This window comes from Sphaerodactylus townsendi, linkage group LG07 (assembly GCF_021028975.2).
Source record: "Sphaerodactylus townsendi isolate TG3544 linkage group LG07, MPM_Stown_v2.3, whole genome shotgun sequence".
NCBI lineage: Eukaryota > Metazoa > Chordata > Lepidosauria > Squamata > Sphaerodactylidae > Sphaerodactylus > Sphaerodactylus townsendi.
In genome coordinates, this window is record NC_059431.1 from 117,716,665 (window position 1) to 117,735,203 (window position 18,539).

The window sequence follows — 18,539 nt, forward strand, 5'->3', positions numbered from 1 at the left end:
GCCAGGGTCAAGAGGGCTTGGCCATGCTGGCAGGGGCTGATGGGAATTGTAGTCCATAACATCTGGAGTGCCAAAGGTTCGCCACCACGGCTCTAGATGACTGGGTATATGTGCTGAGAGTTCCCACTTTGCAAAGTGCAGGATGGAGTTTACTTTCATAAGTTATTTACAGTGCAATCCAAAGGAGAGGGTGAAGCTGCTGAGGAGGCAGTGTGACGGCTGCACGGGCATAAGGGGCATTTACACTGGCGCAGAGGTATTGATGGTGAAGACAGGGACCTTCACAGGAGTGTGACGACCGAGTGAATTTGCAGCCATGGCGCCAACATTCCTCCGGCACAGAAGGCCCATGCTGGCGCTGAAGAGGTGCTCACAAGGGGCAGCTTTAGTTGGCATCCCAAGCCCTTTCAGGCCAGGAAAGCCCCCATTTGCCAGCGCACACTTATGCCAGCAAAACCTGTGGCACAGCCTATGGACTTTCATACCCCACTTGCACAGGGCACACGGCAGGGTTGCTTTTCACTTCCTGGCCGTGGCTAGGCCAGATTTTTAGAAAGTGGTTGAGGACAGCAGAATATAAATCCAAACTCTTTCTCTTCTTCTTGATATTCCAAGATAAGTAATCCCCCACCACGACGTTAAGTTAAAATTTAGCAGTTTCTTTTAAATGAGGGGGGGGGGATATCATACATAGATGTAGCTATATACATGGCTATCAATGGAGTTGAATAAGCAACAGTGCAAGAAGCCTAAAAAAGCATTCTTGATTCAGAATCCTTGATGACGCATGATATGGTGAAGACTATGCAGTTTAATAATTTGGTTGAAAAAATTACACCATTTCACAAGAAGGGGGAAAGGAAGGTAGAGAAGAAGAGGCGGAGTGTTGGGTTTATACCTTCTCTTCCATTCCTGTGAGGAGACTCAAAGGGGCTTATAAACTCCTTTCCCTTTCTCTCCCCGTAACAGACTAGCCCAAGGTCACCTAGCAGGCATCATATGTAGGAGCAGCAAAACAAATCCAGTTCAACAGAGAAGAGTCCTACACTCCTGTGGAGGAGTGGGGAATCAAACCTGGTTTTCCAGATTAGAGTCTTTCTGTTCTTAATAGCTTCACCACACTACACCATGACTAGTGTTAGTAAAGGCTTTGAATGATCCTCTGAAGATGCCAGAAAGGTCAGGAGAGAATGCTGCTAGAACACGGCCATACAGCCCGGAAACCACACAGCACCCTAGTGATTCCGGCCGTGAAAGCCTTTGACAATGTTTTGAATACACACTGCCATGTAGAAAGCTCTTATTTCCAGACCCTTCTTGTGGGCTTCCCAGGGCCTTCACACATGTGGTTTGGTCCAGCAGAGACCTTCTTATGCACTTCAAAAGCTGTACTTTGATTTTAAAAATGAAAAGTCAATGTAGTGCAGAATTCTCTTGTGAACCAAATTGTTTTGTTTGCAGCTTTCTAACCAAGTTGTATCAACACCTCCTGGCCATGGTATTTGCTGTCAATGAGATCAATAACAACGTCAAGATCTTGCCCAACATCACCCTTGGATTCCACATCCATGACAACTATAACGATGCAAAGGTGACTTATCATAAAACTCTGGACTTGCTCTTCAAGTCACATCACTATATACCCAACTACAAATGTGGAATCCCAAAAAATGTAGCAGGAGTCATTGGAGGACTTGATTCTGATTCCTCTTCACGCATGGCAGACATCTTAAGACTTTACAAGATTCCACAGGTGAATTCGATGGAAGACTATCGGTTTTCCCCATGCTTCATACATTAGTTGCTCCCCCCCACTCTTTTTAGTAGTAAAGTTAAGGTTAGAAAGCAGAAGTATCATGACGACAGACATGTTTAGTTGTGGATACCCTGAATAGATTTGTGATTCAGTTGAAGTGGTAGAAGACAATCTCATTTGTTAGTAATTTCAATGTAACCAGTGTGCCCTTTATAGATTGCAGCCACAATCACACTAACAGAAAGAAAAAAACGATAACGTGAAAAGTAGTACTTTTGGCAAGGAGAACTTTACAACAAGATGTTGGCTGATAAACATACTTTGTTCAGCAAATAGCAGCAACCGACTCAACGGGGGCAGCCATTGCGGCTGTGGTGAGCAGAAGAGGCAAAGAGAGGTTGCATGCAAGGTGCAATGCTTGGCAGAGAAGTTTTGCAGGGAGCTGCAATGATTGGCTCTGAGCCGTAAAGGCGGGAGGAGCAGAAGTATAAGAGGCCCCACACCCTGAGCTCGGCCTTCTTGGCTGCCGAGACTCAAGAGCGTTAGCCGGTGCCCAACACCCCAGCAGGTGGGGGGTGGGTTGGGCTGGTAGGCGGCCGGTAGGCTTAGCCGGTGCCCGACACCCCAGCAAGGGGGAGGGTACGGCGGGCCGGTAGGCAAGCCAGTAGGCTTAGCCGGGTCCCACTTCCCCCAGCAGCAGGAAGGGTTGAAGGGGGTTCGCCCCTGGAGCTCCCAGCTTCCTGCAGGAGGCCCCAATGGAGATTGGGGAATGTTTGATGTTGCGACCCGTTTGCTGCCCAGCTTCTGTATATAATTATATGTTATTAATTAATAAATTGGGCTGCGGCCCAATCCATTTCCAAGCCTGTCGTTGTGGTGTGTTATTTGCCGGAGAAGGGTCTCACCATCTGCACACAACTGTGATTACTCATAATTTATCCCTTGGATGCCAACAGCTCATCATGTCCTCAGCTGAACAGCTGGTACTGAGTGGCTGGACAGTATCAGTGGTAGTATAACTTCCTTGTGCTGCAGTTGTGGGATTTCATTTCCTCCTTCCTTCAAGTGGCTTTTGCATCTACACAGTATGCCAAATTCTCCCACATAGTTGTGGAAGGTTATAATTCTCCACATATTAAATCAATACGAATATAATTATATATTGTTAATGCTATGGCCACAACATTCAGTAGATTTCCTTAAGCAGTATCCCCTACAACATAGGTGTCAAACTCGCGGCCCTCCAGATGTTATGGACTACAGTTCCCATAATCCTCTGCCAGCATCATGCTGGCAGGGGATGATGGGAACTGTAGTCCATAACATCTGGAGGGCCGCGATTTTGACACCTGTGCCCTACAATAAGATCAATAGCAGTAGTAGAACTGAAGCATGGCTGTAGTTTAAAAAATGGACTGTCCTCTATTTTCAAAACCATTTTCTACAAGCAGCAGGGTTATACTAATTGAACTTTAACTAAATGTCTGAGAAAGTATAAAGGCATTCATGGTTTTGAGTTTATAATTTTAGGGAGAAAATCAGTATCAAATGGAAACAAGACTATACGGTGTATGCTCTGAAACATGTCTTCTCATCGCACTCTTAATTTTGCTGTAGATTTCATATGGTTCTTTTGAATCAGCCGTGAGCGATGAAACCCGTTTCTTCTTCTACCGCATGGTCTCCAGTGAAGCCTTTCAATATGTGGGAATTGTCAAGTTGCTTCTGCATTTCCAGTGGAAATGGGTTGGGCTTATTAGTTCCGACGGCGATGATGGAGAACGTTTCTTGCAGGCGTTGGAGCCGATGCTTTCCGGGAATGGAATCTGTGTATCCTTCATGGAAAGAATGAAAAAAAATCTGCATGTTGATAATCCTCATGCAGCCATATTTCACTTTATCAGTAATAATCCAGATTTCTTGGAGACAAAAACCAATGTAGTTGTTATACATGGGGATACTACAACCATTGTGGCTCTGGCAAATATTCTATGGGCAACAAAAACGTTGTCTTTTATGATGGAAGAAGAATACGTGCAGCGAATTTCTGCAGGAAAAGTGTGGGTTACAACAGTCCAGGTTGAGCTGGCATTAACTATAATCCTGAAGTTTTTTGATATACGAATGCTTCATGGTGCTTTGGGCTTCACCATCCACTCCAATGAGCTGACGGGTTTCCACAAATTCCTCCAGACTGTAACGCCTTTCTGGGCCAAAGGGGATGGCTCGATCAAGGATGTTTGGGAACAAATATTCGACTGTTCCTTTCCAAATTCCATGGATCCCACAAACCTCAATGAAACATGCACAGGGGAGGAGAGTCTGGAGTCTGTGCCGGCGCCATTTTTTGAAATGAGCATGACTGGTCACAGCTACAGTATCTACAATGCCGTCTATGCTCTAGCTCATTCCTTGCACGCCATGTACTCATCCACAGCCAGCGGCAGAACAAAAGAGAACAGGGGCAGACTGGATGTGGAGCCCTGGCAGGTAATCTCTCGCCACTGATGGAGGTCCCTTCTCATACTGTGGGCACCATAGTCCAACAGGTGAGACACAGTGTACCAACAACGTCAAAAGCACATCACCACACCCACATGGCACTAATTAAAAAACTACTCAGATAAAAGTGCAACGTTCCATTTAATGAAGGTTTAAAGTAGTTTTCTTCTAGATTAAAGTTTAATTCTAGTTTAAACCTCTTCCGGAAAGCTGTTTTCATATGAGGTGCTGTGTGCTTTCTGGGCTGTATGGCTGTGTTCTAGTAGCATTTTCTCCTGACGTTTCACCTGCATCTGTGGCTGGCATCTTCAGAGGATCTGATGGTAGTAAAGCAAGTGGAATATATATACCTGTACAATGTCCAGGGTGGGAGAAAGAACCATTAGCCTGTTAACAAGCAATTGTTAACAGGCAAATTCTTCTTTTTCCCACCCTGGTCATTCCACAGGTATGCACACTCCGCTTGCTTTACTACCATCAGATCCTCTGAAGATGCCTGCCACAGATGCAGGTGAAACGTCAGGAGAAAATGCTACTAGAACACAGCCGTACAGCCCAGAAAGCACACAACACCCCAGTGATTCCAACAATACACTGTTTCAATATGTTTGATAATTTTACAGTGGCTTTCATCCTCTGTCTCTTCCTGTCTAGCTATACTCATTCCTTCAGAGAATATCGTTCAACAACAGTGCTGGAGATGAAATTGTGTTCAATGATCGTGGAGAATTGGATGCTGGGTTTGATATTACAAATGTGGTCACTTTTCCCAATAACTCCTATACCCGAGTAAAAGTCGGAAGGCTGGATCCTCAGGCACCAGCAGGGAAAGAGTTCACTGTGCAGCCGGATAAAATTGAGTGGCACCATACTCTGAGTCAGGTAAGAGATACCTGCACTGCTCCTCAGCTGACAAAAACTAGAGTCATCCATCCAAACAGGCCATCAGTAAAATTTAGGCCGCAACATTTTTCTGTAGGGATTATTTTTGAAGTAGCAAATGCAGAACTGCCTCTTTGAGTGGCCGGAGGAAGTAGCTCTGAATTAGTAACTGATGTATAAGAGATGCTAAGGTAGACTGACCAGACGTCCCGCTTTTGGCGGGACAGTCCCGCCTTTAAACAATTTGTCCCGCCTCCCGCGGGTTCTTCAAATTGTCCCGATTTTGGGGAGGCTGCCGCACTGCCTTCTGGGGCGCAAGGCAGTGTGGCAGCCTCCCCTGCGCGCGGCCGCAGGAGCGCACTGCCTTCTGGGGCTTGCCGTTTGCCACCCTGTGACAGGGCGGGAAACGGCAAGCCCCAAAGCAGTGCGCTCCTGAGGCTGCGTGCGCATGCGTGCGCGTGGCCGCCTACCCCCCACCCCCCCCGCGTCCCGGTTCACAAAGGTGACCATCTGGTCACCTTATGCTAAGGTTTTGTTGATGTGATCCTTATGTGATTTTAGCATCACCTAATTCACATCAAACCTGCAAGGAAGTTAAGCAATGCACATCCCGTTGGTGCCGCGGTAAAACAAGATGCACTAAAAAGTGCATGTAGATCCCTTGAAGCTTCTTCATTGCTGAAACAAGAACAGGGGGATTTTCAGTCCCGTCCAAAGCCTGAGGTGGCCCACCTCCAGATGGCTTCCAGGCAGCACAGGGAAGCAAGAAAAATGAAACATTCCCAAGCCACCTGCAAAGCCCAACTTTGCCTGAAACAGAGTTATGTTCCAGGCCGTGGCATTACCAAAGCACCAAAGCCTGAGGGGTAGCCAACTATAGTCGGATCCACCCCGGGGAATATCACCTCCCCTCCCCCATGCTAGCATCTTATAGCATACCGGTTTAGCTCCACAGAGGCACCCACCTCTGAGTTTTGCTACCCTGGAGCTGGAATGAGGAAGTGCCTTTACCCTCTCTGCCAGCAGGGGTGCTGCTTACTCCGGCCGAGGAGGCAAAGACACTGGAGCAAATCTGCAGCACATCTGAACAGCCCCCCCCCCCCCCGCACCACCACTACTTTTGGATCAAGCAGTTAGTCTTCTGTTTTTTCTAAACTGAAGTGCTTTTTTCCCTTCAAATTTTATTTCGATCTAAAATGCTTACAAAAAGCAAAGAAAAGGTAATCTCCTGAACAGCTCTGATGTGCTCTTTTGTGTAACTTTTGCAAATTCTATACTGGAAATTAGTAATTTTAACTGCATTTCTTAACCTTGTTTTGTTTTAAAATTTTGTCCTGTTTTGTATGCCAATAAAGGCTTGTGTGTGTGCAAAGAAAAGGAAAAAGATCACACACTTTTTAAAAGTACATTTCATATAAGGACTCTCAATTTCATCTACCTCGAGCGTTAACAGTAAAAAATTAATACCACTCACTCTTTAACCACATACTTTAAAAATTCCAATGTAATATTCACTACTGATAATTGTGATAGCCGCTCTTATTTCTTTACAAATATATAACAGGTTCAAAATAATGTCTATTTATTTGTTTCTTTCCCCTTTCCATTATACATTCCTCTGAAATAACGTGTGGAAGCTTATAGCAGTTCCAAAGTGCTATGTGATCCTGAGGAAATTTCTAGTGTGGAATTCCAGTTTACATTTAACGAAATAAATTTTTATTTATATATCTTCTTTGTGTTAAACATTTCATGAAATAAGTTACTACAAATAAAACAAATTGAGGTAACACCTTCTGCTGAGGTGATTTTATTTTACATCGAGCTCCTTCCCGCTCTCCCAGACTGGCTTTCTCTCAGGCTTCAGTACTGAATGCTCTCTCTGGCCCCTTCCGCACACGCAAAATAATGCGTTCTCAAACCACTATCACAACTGTTTGCAAGTGGATTTTGCTATTCCGCACAGCTTCAAAGAGCACTGAAAGCAGTTTGAAAGTGCATTATTCTGCATGTGCGGAATGAGCCTCTCTCTCTCTCTCTCTCTCTCTCTCTCTCTCTCTCTCTCTCAGTTCAGCAAATAATATTCCTCTCTTTGGCTCATTCCGCACATGCAAAATAATGCACTTTCAAACTGCTTTCAGTGCTCTTTGAAGCTGTGCGGAATGGCAAAATCCACTTGCCAACAGTTGTGAAAGTGGTTTGAAAACGCATTATTTTGCGTGTGCGGAAGGGGCCTTTTAATAAAAGTTCTCTTTTAGAGTTCTTCTGTTTTTTTAGAGTTCTTTAGAGTTCTTTAGAGTTTTTTAGAGTTTTATTGTTCTTCTGTTTCATACCGCAACAATGTATTATACATTTGAGAAATAAGATTGTCACCATTTGCACACAATTGCATTTCAAATTCAGTTTGGGTATTTTCCAAACCATACCGCCTTTTATTTAACTTAAATCTCTCAGGCTGATTCCGCATGGGCCAAAAACAGCAGTGTGAAAACGGTGTGAAAACAGTATAAACCCTTTTACACCGTTTTAAACCCTTTTACACCATTTTCACACCGGTTTCAAACTGCTGTTTTTGGCCCATGCGGAATCAGCCTCAGATAATTGTAAATAAGGGAACCAGTCACAAGTAATGCCTTCTGACAATCATTGTTCTCTTAGGCTCATTCCGCACATGCAGAATAATGCACTTTCAAACTGTTTTCAGTGTTCTTTGAAGCTGTGCAGAATAGCAAAATCCACTCTCAAACAGTTGTGTAAGTGGTTTGAAAATGCATTATTTTGCGTGTGTGGAAGGAGCCTTAATTTCTTTTTTACCTTCCTCTTGTGAGAAGTTGTGAATATCACCGTATCCCATCCATTTCTTTTCAAAAATCATTTCCTGTGGCAACAACCACCTTAGTATTTCTTGTGGCAACAACCACCTTGGCATTTGGGGGCATAATCTAGGTTTACATTTACTGCATATTCTCAATATGGTATGCCTAATGTAATGGTTATTAAAATCTTTATTTACTTGAATTTTATTATGCCACAAGTAGATGTGGATTGGGCTGTTCGTCTTCAAGACTGGCAGAGTATTATGGGCACTTCCAAATAGGCAGAATAATGTACTTTGATTGCACTTTCACAATTGTTTGAAAGTGGATTTTGCTATTTCACACAGCAAAATCCAGCTTCAAAGTGCATTGAGAGTGGATTGAAAGTGCATTATTCTGCATGTGTGAAAGTGCCCTATGACGTCTTTTCTTCCTTTCATCCTTTCTTCCCCCTGTCATAGCCTGCTCATTAATAGTTTTCTGAGGGCCACATGTACTTTGCTATACTCAAGTGTGACTCCTTCCATTCCTCATGGATAGGTGCCTCCCTTCTCCTTATGCAATGATTACTGCCATCCAGGACACAGCAAGGAACCAAGAGAAGGAGAGAAATTCTGCTGCTTCAATTGTGTTCCCTGTCCCAAAGGGAGGATCTCACACCAGATCGGTAAGCGAAGTGCAGTTAAAACTATTCATCACATCATCTGTACAGGAATTCTGTGGGACTGCTAGTTTGAGAGACCTGCAAGGTAATTTCAATATCCACAATTCATGAGGTTGAATTGAAAATCCTGAAAAGGAGGGAAAGACTATATGTTTCTATATAGTGCATTTATTCAAGGATTTTCAGTCATTTGTTTAGAACTGCAAGCATGCTATGCTGAAATACATTTATGCTCAGGTTGTCCTGTTGGGACTATCACAGGATTTCATGGCCTCCCTGTCAATCCTTGGCCTACCTCTGGTAATATTGAACCCACACAGTGGTGGGATCCAAAAATTTTAGTAACAGGTTCCCATGGTGGTGGGATTCAAACTGTGGCGTAGCACCAATTGGGCGGGGCGGGGCACGACGGGGGCGGGGCATTCCTGGGCGGGGCTGTGGCAAGGACGCAGCTGCTGCACCAGTCCTTGGGCGGGAAACGAATGCACGCAGGCACAGGCTGCCACACACGCCGGTGCACCTCCTGCTAGACTGCTTCAAGTTCTGCGAGCTACTGCTGAGAGGAGGGGCGTAACTAAGGCAAAAATCACGTGGCAAAATCACCAATTAGTAACCCCCTCTCGGCACACACAAATAATTAGTAACCTACTCTCGGGAACCTGTGAGAACCTGCTGGATCCCACCTCTGAACCTACACACTGTGCAGTCACACTCTCAAACTGGTATTTTGTGCTGGGTGGAAGGAATGTGATTGGAGCATACAGAAATGGATGACACTTCCTTTGTCATGGATAGATCACAACCTGCTTGGAGTCTTACAAGACTCCTCAGGGATAGAGAATCTATTTAAGATCATGGACCTCCAGACAAGAGAGATCCAAATGGTTTTCTCATGAATATGTGGGATCTTCCAGTAGACACTGCTGATGCTCCTGTCAATGTCCCAGTTGATCTCTGGAATGAGAAACTGGCCTGGGCAGTTGATACAATTATTCCCAGGTATCTTGTCCCAACTGTTAGAGGCCAGGTAGCCCCTTGGTTTAACAAGTGGGTACTCTTAAAGCCAGCCTACTGCTGGATTCAAGAGCACCCCCTTTAGTTTGGAGAGGAGACGTCTGAGGGGGGATATGATTGAAGTCTATAAAATTATGCATGGGGCAGAAAATGTCGACAGGGAGAACTTGTTCTCTCTTTCTCACAATACTAGAACCAGGGGGCATCCATTGAAAATGCTGGGGGGAAGAATTAGGACTAATAAAAGAAAACACTTCTTCACACAACAAGTGATTGGTGTTTGGAATATGCTGCCACAGGAGGTGGTGATGGCCACTCACCTGGATAGCTTTAAAAGGGGCTTGGACAGATGGATGGAGGAGAAGTCAATCTATGGCTCCCAATCTTGATCCTCCTTGATCTGAGATTGCAAATGCCTTAGCAGACCAGGTGCTCGGGAGCAACAGCCGCAGAAGGCCCTTGCTTTCACAGTCTGCATTGGAGCTCCCCAAGGCACCTGGTGGGCCACTGCGAGTAGCAGAGTGCTGGACTAGATGGACTCTGGTCTGATCCAGCAGGCTCTTTCTTATGTTCTTATGGATAAGCAGGTGGAATCTAAGGCTAGGAGTGCCGTCTATCAGCTTTGACTGGTTAGCCAGCTGCAGGTTTTTCTGGACAGAAAAGATCTGGCCAGTGTGGCACATGGTTACATCTAGATGGTTACATCTAGACTGGATTACTGCAAAGTCCTCAAAAATTAAACTGCCCTTAACAAGGGTTTGGAAACTTCAGTTGGTACAGAAAGGAGCAGCTGGGACTTACCTGATTGCCATTGCTGGTCGGGAAGGGACAGCCTCCTGTCGTGGTTGCCCCCCCCCCTTCCTGGCCTTGCGAGCTCCTGGCGCTCGTAAGGTTGGCCTGGCTGTTGCACAAGTGGGCTGGACAAGCGGCAATGACGTCAGGCCCGATGACGTTGTCAGGGGAGGCTGGGCCGGGAGCCTATAAAAGGCCAGGTCCCAACTTCTTCCCCCTCACTCGGCTGGACCGGATGCTTGTGCCCCCAGCAACGAGTCTTCAGGAAGTGGCAACTGCCCATCCGGAATCTCAGAAGCTGCTCCAATGTGTGGAAACGATTTCCTCAGCAAACGGGCTGGAGAAAAATTAGGTGACTGGGGGACAGCACTCGGGCTGCCCAGCACACAGATCAGACCCCCATGCTGCGCCTCACGCTTTGCTTTATCTTGAACCAATATGTTTCATAAAATGGGTATGGCCAACCTTTTTACCATTTAAATGATGTGTGGTTGTTTTCTGGAATGTGGGGAATAGTGTTGAGGAGGGTTATCAGCTACTTCCCTCACACAGCAAGGCTGCAGCCACGATGTGGACTGGTCATGGGGACCATTTCACTCCAGTCTTGGCCCATCTATCCTGACTCCCTGTTTGCTTCCAGGCACAATTCAAGGTGCTGGTCTTGACTTTCAAAGCCTGTTTTATTCTTGGCATGGAATATGAAAACAGCATACCAGGGACGGCATCTCAGCGGTTGGCCTCCCCCAATGCCCAGCAGAACAACTCCGTCTTGCAGGCCCTGTGGAACTATTCTAGGTCCCACAGGGCCCTGATGGTAGAGGGGAAGTTGTTCCACCAGGTAGGGGCCAGGGCACGGAAAGCCCTGGCCGGGGTGGAGCCCAGCTGGATCGTGGAGGGGCCAGGGACCACCAGTATTTTACAGTATTCAGAATGGTGAACAGGAATAAGATGCAGATTTATAAGTTGCCCTTTAAACTAATACTTGCAACCCTCAATGAGAGCCATCCTATGGTAACCAGAAAGTATTTTTAGCTTGCTGTGCCTGGAACAGATTTTGTATAGGTCTACTTTTAAATGTTACAGTCTACAAGTAATATGTGCTGCTCATGTAACATGTTTCGTACTGACAGAAAGAAACCAATAATGGTTGCAGCATCTTTGAGGTTAGATTCAGGTGGGTAGCTGTGCTGATCAGAAGCAGCAGAATTTTTTTTAAAGTCCAGTGGCATCTTTAAGACCTACTAGGTTTTACTCCTGGTATAAGCTTGGGGTGTGTGTGTGCACGCATCTGAAGAAGATATTCCATTCCATTGTTGAAATTACATCTATAAATGCCGCTGAGCTGGGCTACGGAAGTTATTAGATTTGTAAGGTTGGAGTTGCTAGATGTTTTAATATGGTTTTAATAAGATGTAATTTATTATTTATTGTGGTTGTTGATTTTGTTGTTGTTGACCTGTAGACCGCCCAGAACCCTTAGGGGAAGGGGTGGTATATCAAATCCAATAAATAAGTAAGCAAGTAAGCGAGCGAGCGAGCGAGCGAACGAACGAACGAACGAACGAATGAACGAATGAAGTGTATCTTCTTCTTACAGACATGGAATACTGTATCACTTGCCCAGAAGATCACTATCCAAACAGCAATCGAGATCAATGTATTCCCAAGACCCCAAACTTCCTTTCCTTTGAAGAACCTTTGAGCATTCTGTTAATCTGCTTAACTGTGTTCTTTTCTCTGATCACGGCTCTGATACTTGGAATTTTCATTAAGCACCAGGACACCCCCATAGTCAAAGCCAACAACAGGAGCCTCACCTACATTCTCCTCACCTCCCTCCTTCTTTGCATCAATTGCTCATTGCTGTTCATTGGACAGCCAAAAACATGGACCTGCCTCTTCCGACAAACAATCTTTGGCATCGTTTTCTCAGTCTCTGTTTCTTCTGTTTTAGCAAAAACCATTACTGTGGTGGTAGCTTTCATGGCCTCCAAGCCAGGAAATATTTTTAGAAAATTGATGGGGAGGAGATTTGCACATTCTGTTGTTATTTCCTTCTCCCTTGTTCAAGTGGGCATTTGTGCAATTTGGTTGAGTACTTCCCCTCCATTTCCAGACCTGGACATGCACTCAACCTTTGGGGAAATCATTTTGGAATGCAATGAAGGCTCAGTCACCATATTTTACTGTGTCTTGGGCTACATGGTCTTCCTAGCCACTATCAGCTTCATTGTGGCTTTTCTAGCCAGAAGATTACCAGACAGTTTTAATGAAGCCAAGTTCATCACTTTCAGCATGTTAGTCTTCTGCAGTGTTTGGATATCCTTTGTCCCAGCCTACCTGAGCACCAAAGGAAAATATGTAGTGGCTGTGGAGATCTTCTCTATCTTAGGCTCTAGTGCTGGACTGCTGGGCTGCATCTTTTTTCCCAAATGCTACCTGATACTACTAAGGCCTGAGCTGAACAGCAGAGAGCAGATGATGAGGAACAAGAATTGATGTCTCAACACTCATGTTTTGGGGGGAGGGAGTTTATGTTGAAGAGTGGCAGGAACATCTGTTGGTTGTATAAAAATTAATGTTGTTGATGGTATGAAAACTTAGGTTTAATTATTTAAAAATCAATGATTCTGTCTCTTTTCCCCGTTCAGAATCAAATTTTGTAACACAAGGTCTGGATCTTTCTTCACTCATGGAAAAATCACTCTTCACATAAGGATCTTCTTTCCATAGAAAGGTCTTTACTTAATGAGTTGCAAGTATACAAGACTACCAATATAAACTACTATACCTATACAGAACACTTCTCATCATAACACTCTCTCTATCAGATCTGTATACAGCACACAGCTTTCTTAAGCACACAGCTTACATCTCATTACAGAAGAGAGATTATGCAGAGTAGGAGGTAACATATAAAGGTTCCCAACTCCAGTTCAGGCTCAGGTTCATGCATTAGATACATTATCCTGCCTCAGCAACAATCCCCTGATTGGTCCATAACTTTCCACCAATCCCTTCAAAGGTCTACGCTTGTTACTCTTCTACTGAAGTCTAACTGTCATCTGAACTTTGCATAACGCGTAACTTTATGATGCTTTCTGCTAAACTGAGAAGCTGAACATACCTCAGCCATTTTGTTTGCCTATCAGCCATTTTACAAATCCTGACAGAAATTCTACTTCAAACCAATGCAGTACTCTGTGAAAGCATATTTATGAACTAAGTTTCTAAACCTGACCCATGCTCCCAAACTCCAATCATATTTGAGAAGGACAGCAGATGTCCTGTGAATAAAGAGTTTCTTCAACTACATCTAAGAATCCAGATAAGATGTAGGTAGTGTGTTTTTAGTGTGTTTTTAGTACTGGGAATTAATGGTCTTCGCTAGAAGACCCCCTAGTCATACATGGACCATCAATAACAGACCCATAGAACAAGTTAACCAGTTCAAATATTTGGGCATAACTCTTACTAGCAACCTTAATTGGGCAATTACATGAGGAAGTTAGCTTTTCGCTGCGGCTAACAACAGTTGCCCTAGCTTAGTTCAGCGTGTTGTCACTGTGGGCCACCAGTATATGCCATCCGCGTGAAGGTGTTCAATGCTATACTTCGTCGACTCAGCTCCTCCTGTGGGGCACCTATTTGGATCGGAGCTATAAGCAAAAGAATATAAACACCTGGCCCAGTCCCGTTTCTTCCACAAAATTATGGGCTTACCAAATTGTGCTTCATATGCAGCCCTATAATGAAAATGTTTAGAACTCGGGCAACCGATATCATATATACGATGGCCTGGCTGAGAACTGTCAGATACTGGCCTCACATTATCCACTGTTGCAGGATCACTCCAGTTTGCCACCTCTGTGCTTTCCGACTAATACAAATTCTAGGTAGCAGAAACAGAAGGTAGTTGGAGGAAAAAATCAACGCTCTTGGCTTTTCGGTAGAGTCGTTAGTCCCTCTTTTCCTATCAGAAGCATATAGCTGCTTGAAAACTAAGCTCCCACCCCCCCCCCCCCCCCCCCCCCCCCTCCCCCCTCCCCCCCACCCTCCCCCCCGCCCCCCCCCCCACCCCCCCCCCCGGCCCCCCCCCCCCCCCCCCTCCTGCCCCCCCCCCCCCCCCCCCCCCCCCCCCCACCCCCTTCCCCACCCCCCCCCCCCCCCCCCCCCCCCCCACCCCCCCCCCCGCCACCCCTCCCCCCCCAGCTCCCCCCCCCCCCCCCCACCACCCCCCCCCCCCCCCCCCCCCCCCCCCCCCCCCCCCCCCCCCCCACCCCCCCCCCCCCCCACCCCCCCCCCCCCCCACCCCCCCCCCCCCCCACCCCCCCCCCCCCCCACCCCCCCCCCCCCCCACCCCCCCCCCCCCCCACCCCCCCCCCCCCCCACCCCCCCCCCCCCCCACCCCCCCCCCCCCCCACCCCCCCCCCCCCCCACCCCCCCCCCCCCCCACCCCCCCCCCCCCCCACCCCCCCCCCCCCCCACCCCCCCCCCCCCCCACCCCCCCCCCCCCCCACCCCCCCCCCCCCCCACCCCCCCCCCCCCCCACCCCCCCCCCCCCCCACCCCCCCCCCCCCCCACCCCCCCCCCCCCCCACCCCCCCCCCCCCCCACCCCCCCCCCCCCCCACCCCCCCCCCCCCCCACCCCCCCCCCCCCCCACCCCCCCCCCCCCCCACCCCCCCCCCCCCCCACCCCCCCCCCCCCCCACCCCCCCCCCCCCCCACCCCCCCCCCCCCCCACCCCCCCCCCCCCCCACCCCCCCCCCCCCCCACCCCCCCCCCCCCCCACCCCCCCCCCCCCCCACCCCCCCCCCCCCCCACCCCCCCCCCCCCCCACCCCCCCCCCCCCCCACCCCCCCCCCCCCCCACCCCCCCCCCCCCCCACCCCCCCCCCCCCCCACCCCCCCCCCCCCCCACCCCCCCCCCCCCCCACCCCCCCCCCCCCCCACCCCCCCCCCCCCCCACCCCCCCCCCCCCCCACCCCCCCCCCCCCCCACCCCCCCCCCCCCCCACCCCCCCCCCCCCCCACCCCCCCCCCCCCCCACCCCCCCCCCCCCCCACCCCCCCCCCCCCCCACCCCCCCCCCCCCCCACCCCCCCCCCCCCCCACCCCCCCCCCCCCCCACCCCCCCCCCCCCCCACCCCCCCCCCCCCCCACCCCCCCCCCCCCCCACCCCCCCCCCCCCCCACCCCCCCCCCCCCCCACCCCCCCCCCCCCCCACCCCCCCCCCCCCCCACCCCCCCCCCCCCCCACCCCCCCCCCCCCCCACCCCCCCCCCCCCCCACCCCCCCCCCCCCCCACCCCCCCCCCCCCCCACCCCCCCCCCCCCCCACCCCCCCCCCCCCCCACCCCCCCCCCCCCCCACCCCCCCCCCCCCCCACCCCCCCCCCCCCCCACCCCCCCCCCCCCCCACCCCCCCCCCCCCCCACCCCCCCCCCCCCCCACCCCCCCCCCCCCCCACCCCCCCCCCCCCCCACCCCCCCCCCCCCCCACCCCCCCCCCCCCCCACCCCCCCCCCCCCCCACCCCCCCCCCCCCCCACCCCCCCCCCCCCCCACCCCCCCCCCCCCCCACCCCCCCCCCCCCCCACCCCCCCCCCCCCCCACCCCCCCCCCCCCCCACCCCCCCCCCCCCCCACCCCCCCCCCCCCCCACCCCCCCCCCCCCCCACCCCCCCCCCCCCCCACCCCCCCCCCCCCCCACCCCCCCCCCCCCCCACCCCCCCCCCCCCCCACCCCCCCCCCCCCCCACCCCCCCCCCCCCCCACCCCCCCCCCCCCCCACCCCCCCCCCCCCCCACCCCCCCCCCCCCCCACCCCCCCCCCCCCCCACCCCCCCCCCCCCCCACCCCCCCCCCCCCCCACCCCCCCCCCCCCCCACCCCCCCCCCCCCCCACCCCCCCCCCCCCCCACCCCCCCCCCCCCCCACCCCCCCCCCCCCCCACCCCCCCCCCCCCCCACCCCCCCCCCCCCCCACCCCCCCCCCCCCCCACCCCCCCCCCCCCCCACCCCCCCCCCCCCCCACCCCCCCCCCCCCCCACCCCCCCCCCCCCCCACCCCCCCCCCCCCCCACCCCCCCCCCCCCCCACCCCCCCCCCCCCCCACCCCCCCCCCCCCCCACCCCCCCCCCCCCCCACCCCCCCCCCCCCCCACCCCCCCCCCCCCCCACCCCCCCCCCCCCCCACCCCCCCCCCCCCCCACCCCCCCCCCCCCCCACCCCCCCCCCCCCCCACCCCCCCCCCCCCCCACCCCCCCCCCCCCCCACCCCCCCCCCCCCCCACCCCCCCCCCCCCCCACCCCCCCCCCCCCCCACCCCCCCCCCCCCCCACCCCCCCCCCCCCCCACCCCCCCCCCCCCCCACCCCCCCCCCCCCCCACCCCCCCCCCCCCCCACCCCCCCCCCCCCCCACCCCCCCCCCCCCCCACCCCCCCCCCCCCCCACCCCCCCCCCCCCCCACCCCCCCCCCCCCCCACCCCCCCCCCCCCCCACCCCCCCCCCCCCCCACCCCCCCCCCCCCCCACCCCCCCCCCCCCCCACCCCCCCCCCCCCCCACCCCCCCCCCCCCCCACCCCCCCCCCCCCCCACCCCCCCCCCCCCCCACCCCCCCCCCCCCCCACCCCCCCCCCCCCCCACCCCCCCCCCCCCCCACCCCCCCCCCCCCCCACCCCCCCCCCCCCCCACCCCCCCCCCCCCCCACCCCCCCCCCCCCCCACCCCCCCCCCCCCCCACCCCCCCCCCCCCCCACCCCCCCCCCCCCCCACCCCCCCCCCCCCCCACCCCCCCCCCCCCCCACCCCCCCCCCCCCCCACCCCCCCCCCCCCCCACCCCCCCCCCCCCCCACCCCCCCCCCCCCCCACCCCCCCCCCCCCCCACCCCCCCCCCCCCCCACCCCCCCCCCCCCCCACCCCCCCCCCCCCCCACCCCCCCCCCCCCCCACCCCCCCCCCCCCCCACCCCCCCCCCCCCCCACCCCCCCCCCCCCCCACCCCCCCCCCCCCCCACCCCCCCCCCCCCCCACCCCCCCCCCCCCCCACCCCCCCCCCCCCCCACCCCCCCCCCCCCCCACCCCCCCCCCCCCCCACCCCCCCCCCCCCCCACCCCCCCCCCCCCCCACCCCCCCCCCCCCCCACCCCCCCCCCCCCCCACCCCCCCCCCCCCCCACCCCCCCCCCCCCCCACCCCCCCCCCCCCCCACCCCCCCCCCCCCCCACCCCCCCCCCCCCCCACCCCCCCCCCCCCCCACCCCCCCCCCCCCCCACCCCCCCCCCCCCCCACCCCCCCCCCCCCCCACCCCCCCCCCCCCCCACCCCCCCCCCCCCCCACCCCCCCCCCCCCCCACCCCCCCCCCCCCCCACCCCCCCCCCCCCCCACCCCCCCCCCCCCCCACCCCCCCCCCCCCCCACCCCCCCCCCCCCCCACCCCCCCCCCCCCCCACCCCCCCCCCCCCCCACCCCCCCCCCCCCCCACCCCCCCCCCCCCCCACCCCCCCCCCCCCCCACCCCCCCCCCCCCCCACCCCCCCCCCCCCCCACCCCCCCCCCCCCCCACCCCCCCCCCCCCCCACCCCCCCCCCCCCCCACCCCCCCCCCCCCCCACCCCCCCCCCCCCCCACCCCCCCCCCCCCCCACCCCCCCCCCCCCCCACCCCCCCCCCCCCCCACCCCCCCCCCCCCCCACCCCCCCCCCCCCCCACCCCCCCCCCCCCCCACCCCCCCCCCCCCCCACCCCCCCCCCCCCCCACCCCCCCCCCCCCCCACCCCCCCCCCCCCCCACCCCCCCCCCCCCCCACCCCCCCCCCCCCCCACCCCCCCCCCCCCCCACCCCCCCCCCCCCCCACCCCCCCCCCCCCCCACCCCCCCCCCCCCCCACCCCCCCCCCCCCCCACCCCCCCCCCCCCCCACCCCCCCCCCCCCCCACCCCCCCCCCCCCCCACCCCCCCCCCCCCCCACCCCCCCCCCCCCCCACCCCCCCCCCCCCCCACCCCCCCCCCCCCCCACCCCCCCCCCCCCCCACCCCCCCCCCCCCCCACCCCCCCCCCCCCCCACCCCCCCCCCCCCCCACCCCCCCCCCCCCCCACCCCCCCCCCCCCCCACCCCCCCCCCCCCCCACCCCCCCCCC

The 18,539-nt window shown here is 55.6% G+C and overlaps 1 protein-coding gene across 1 annotated transcript; it reads left to right on the forward strand.

Moving 5' to 3' along the window:
• Positions 1-316: 316 nt before the first annotated feature.
• On the forward strand, positions 317-12,925 carry CASR (calcium sensing receptor). The gene is made up of 6 exons (XM_048504452.1): positions 317-366; positions 1,462-1,753; positions 3,374-4,246; positions 4,913-5,140; positions 8,497-8,623; positions 12,024-12,925. Exons 1-6 carry the CDS (start codon positions 317-319, stop codon positions 12,923-12,925), a joined length of 2,472 nt encoding a protein of 823 aa, XP_048360409.1.
• The last annotated feature ends 5,614 nt before the right edge of the window (positions 12,926-18,539 follow it).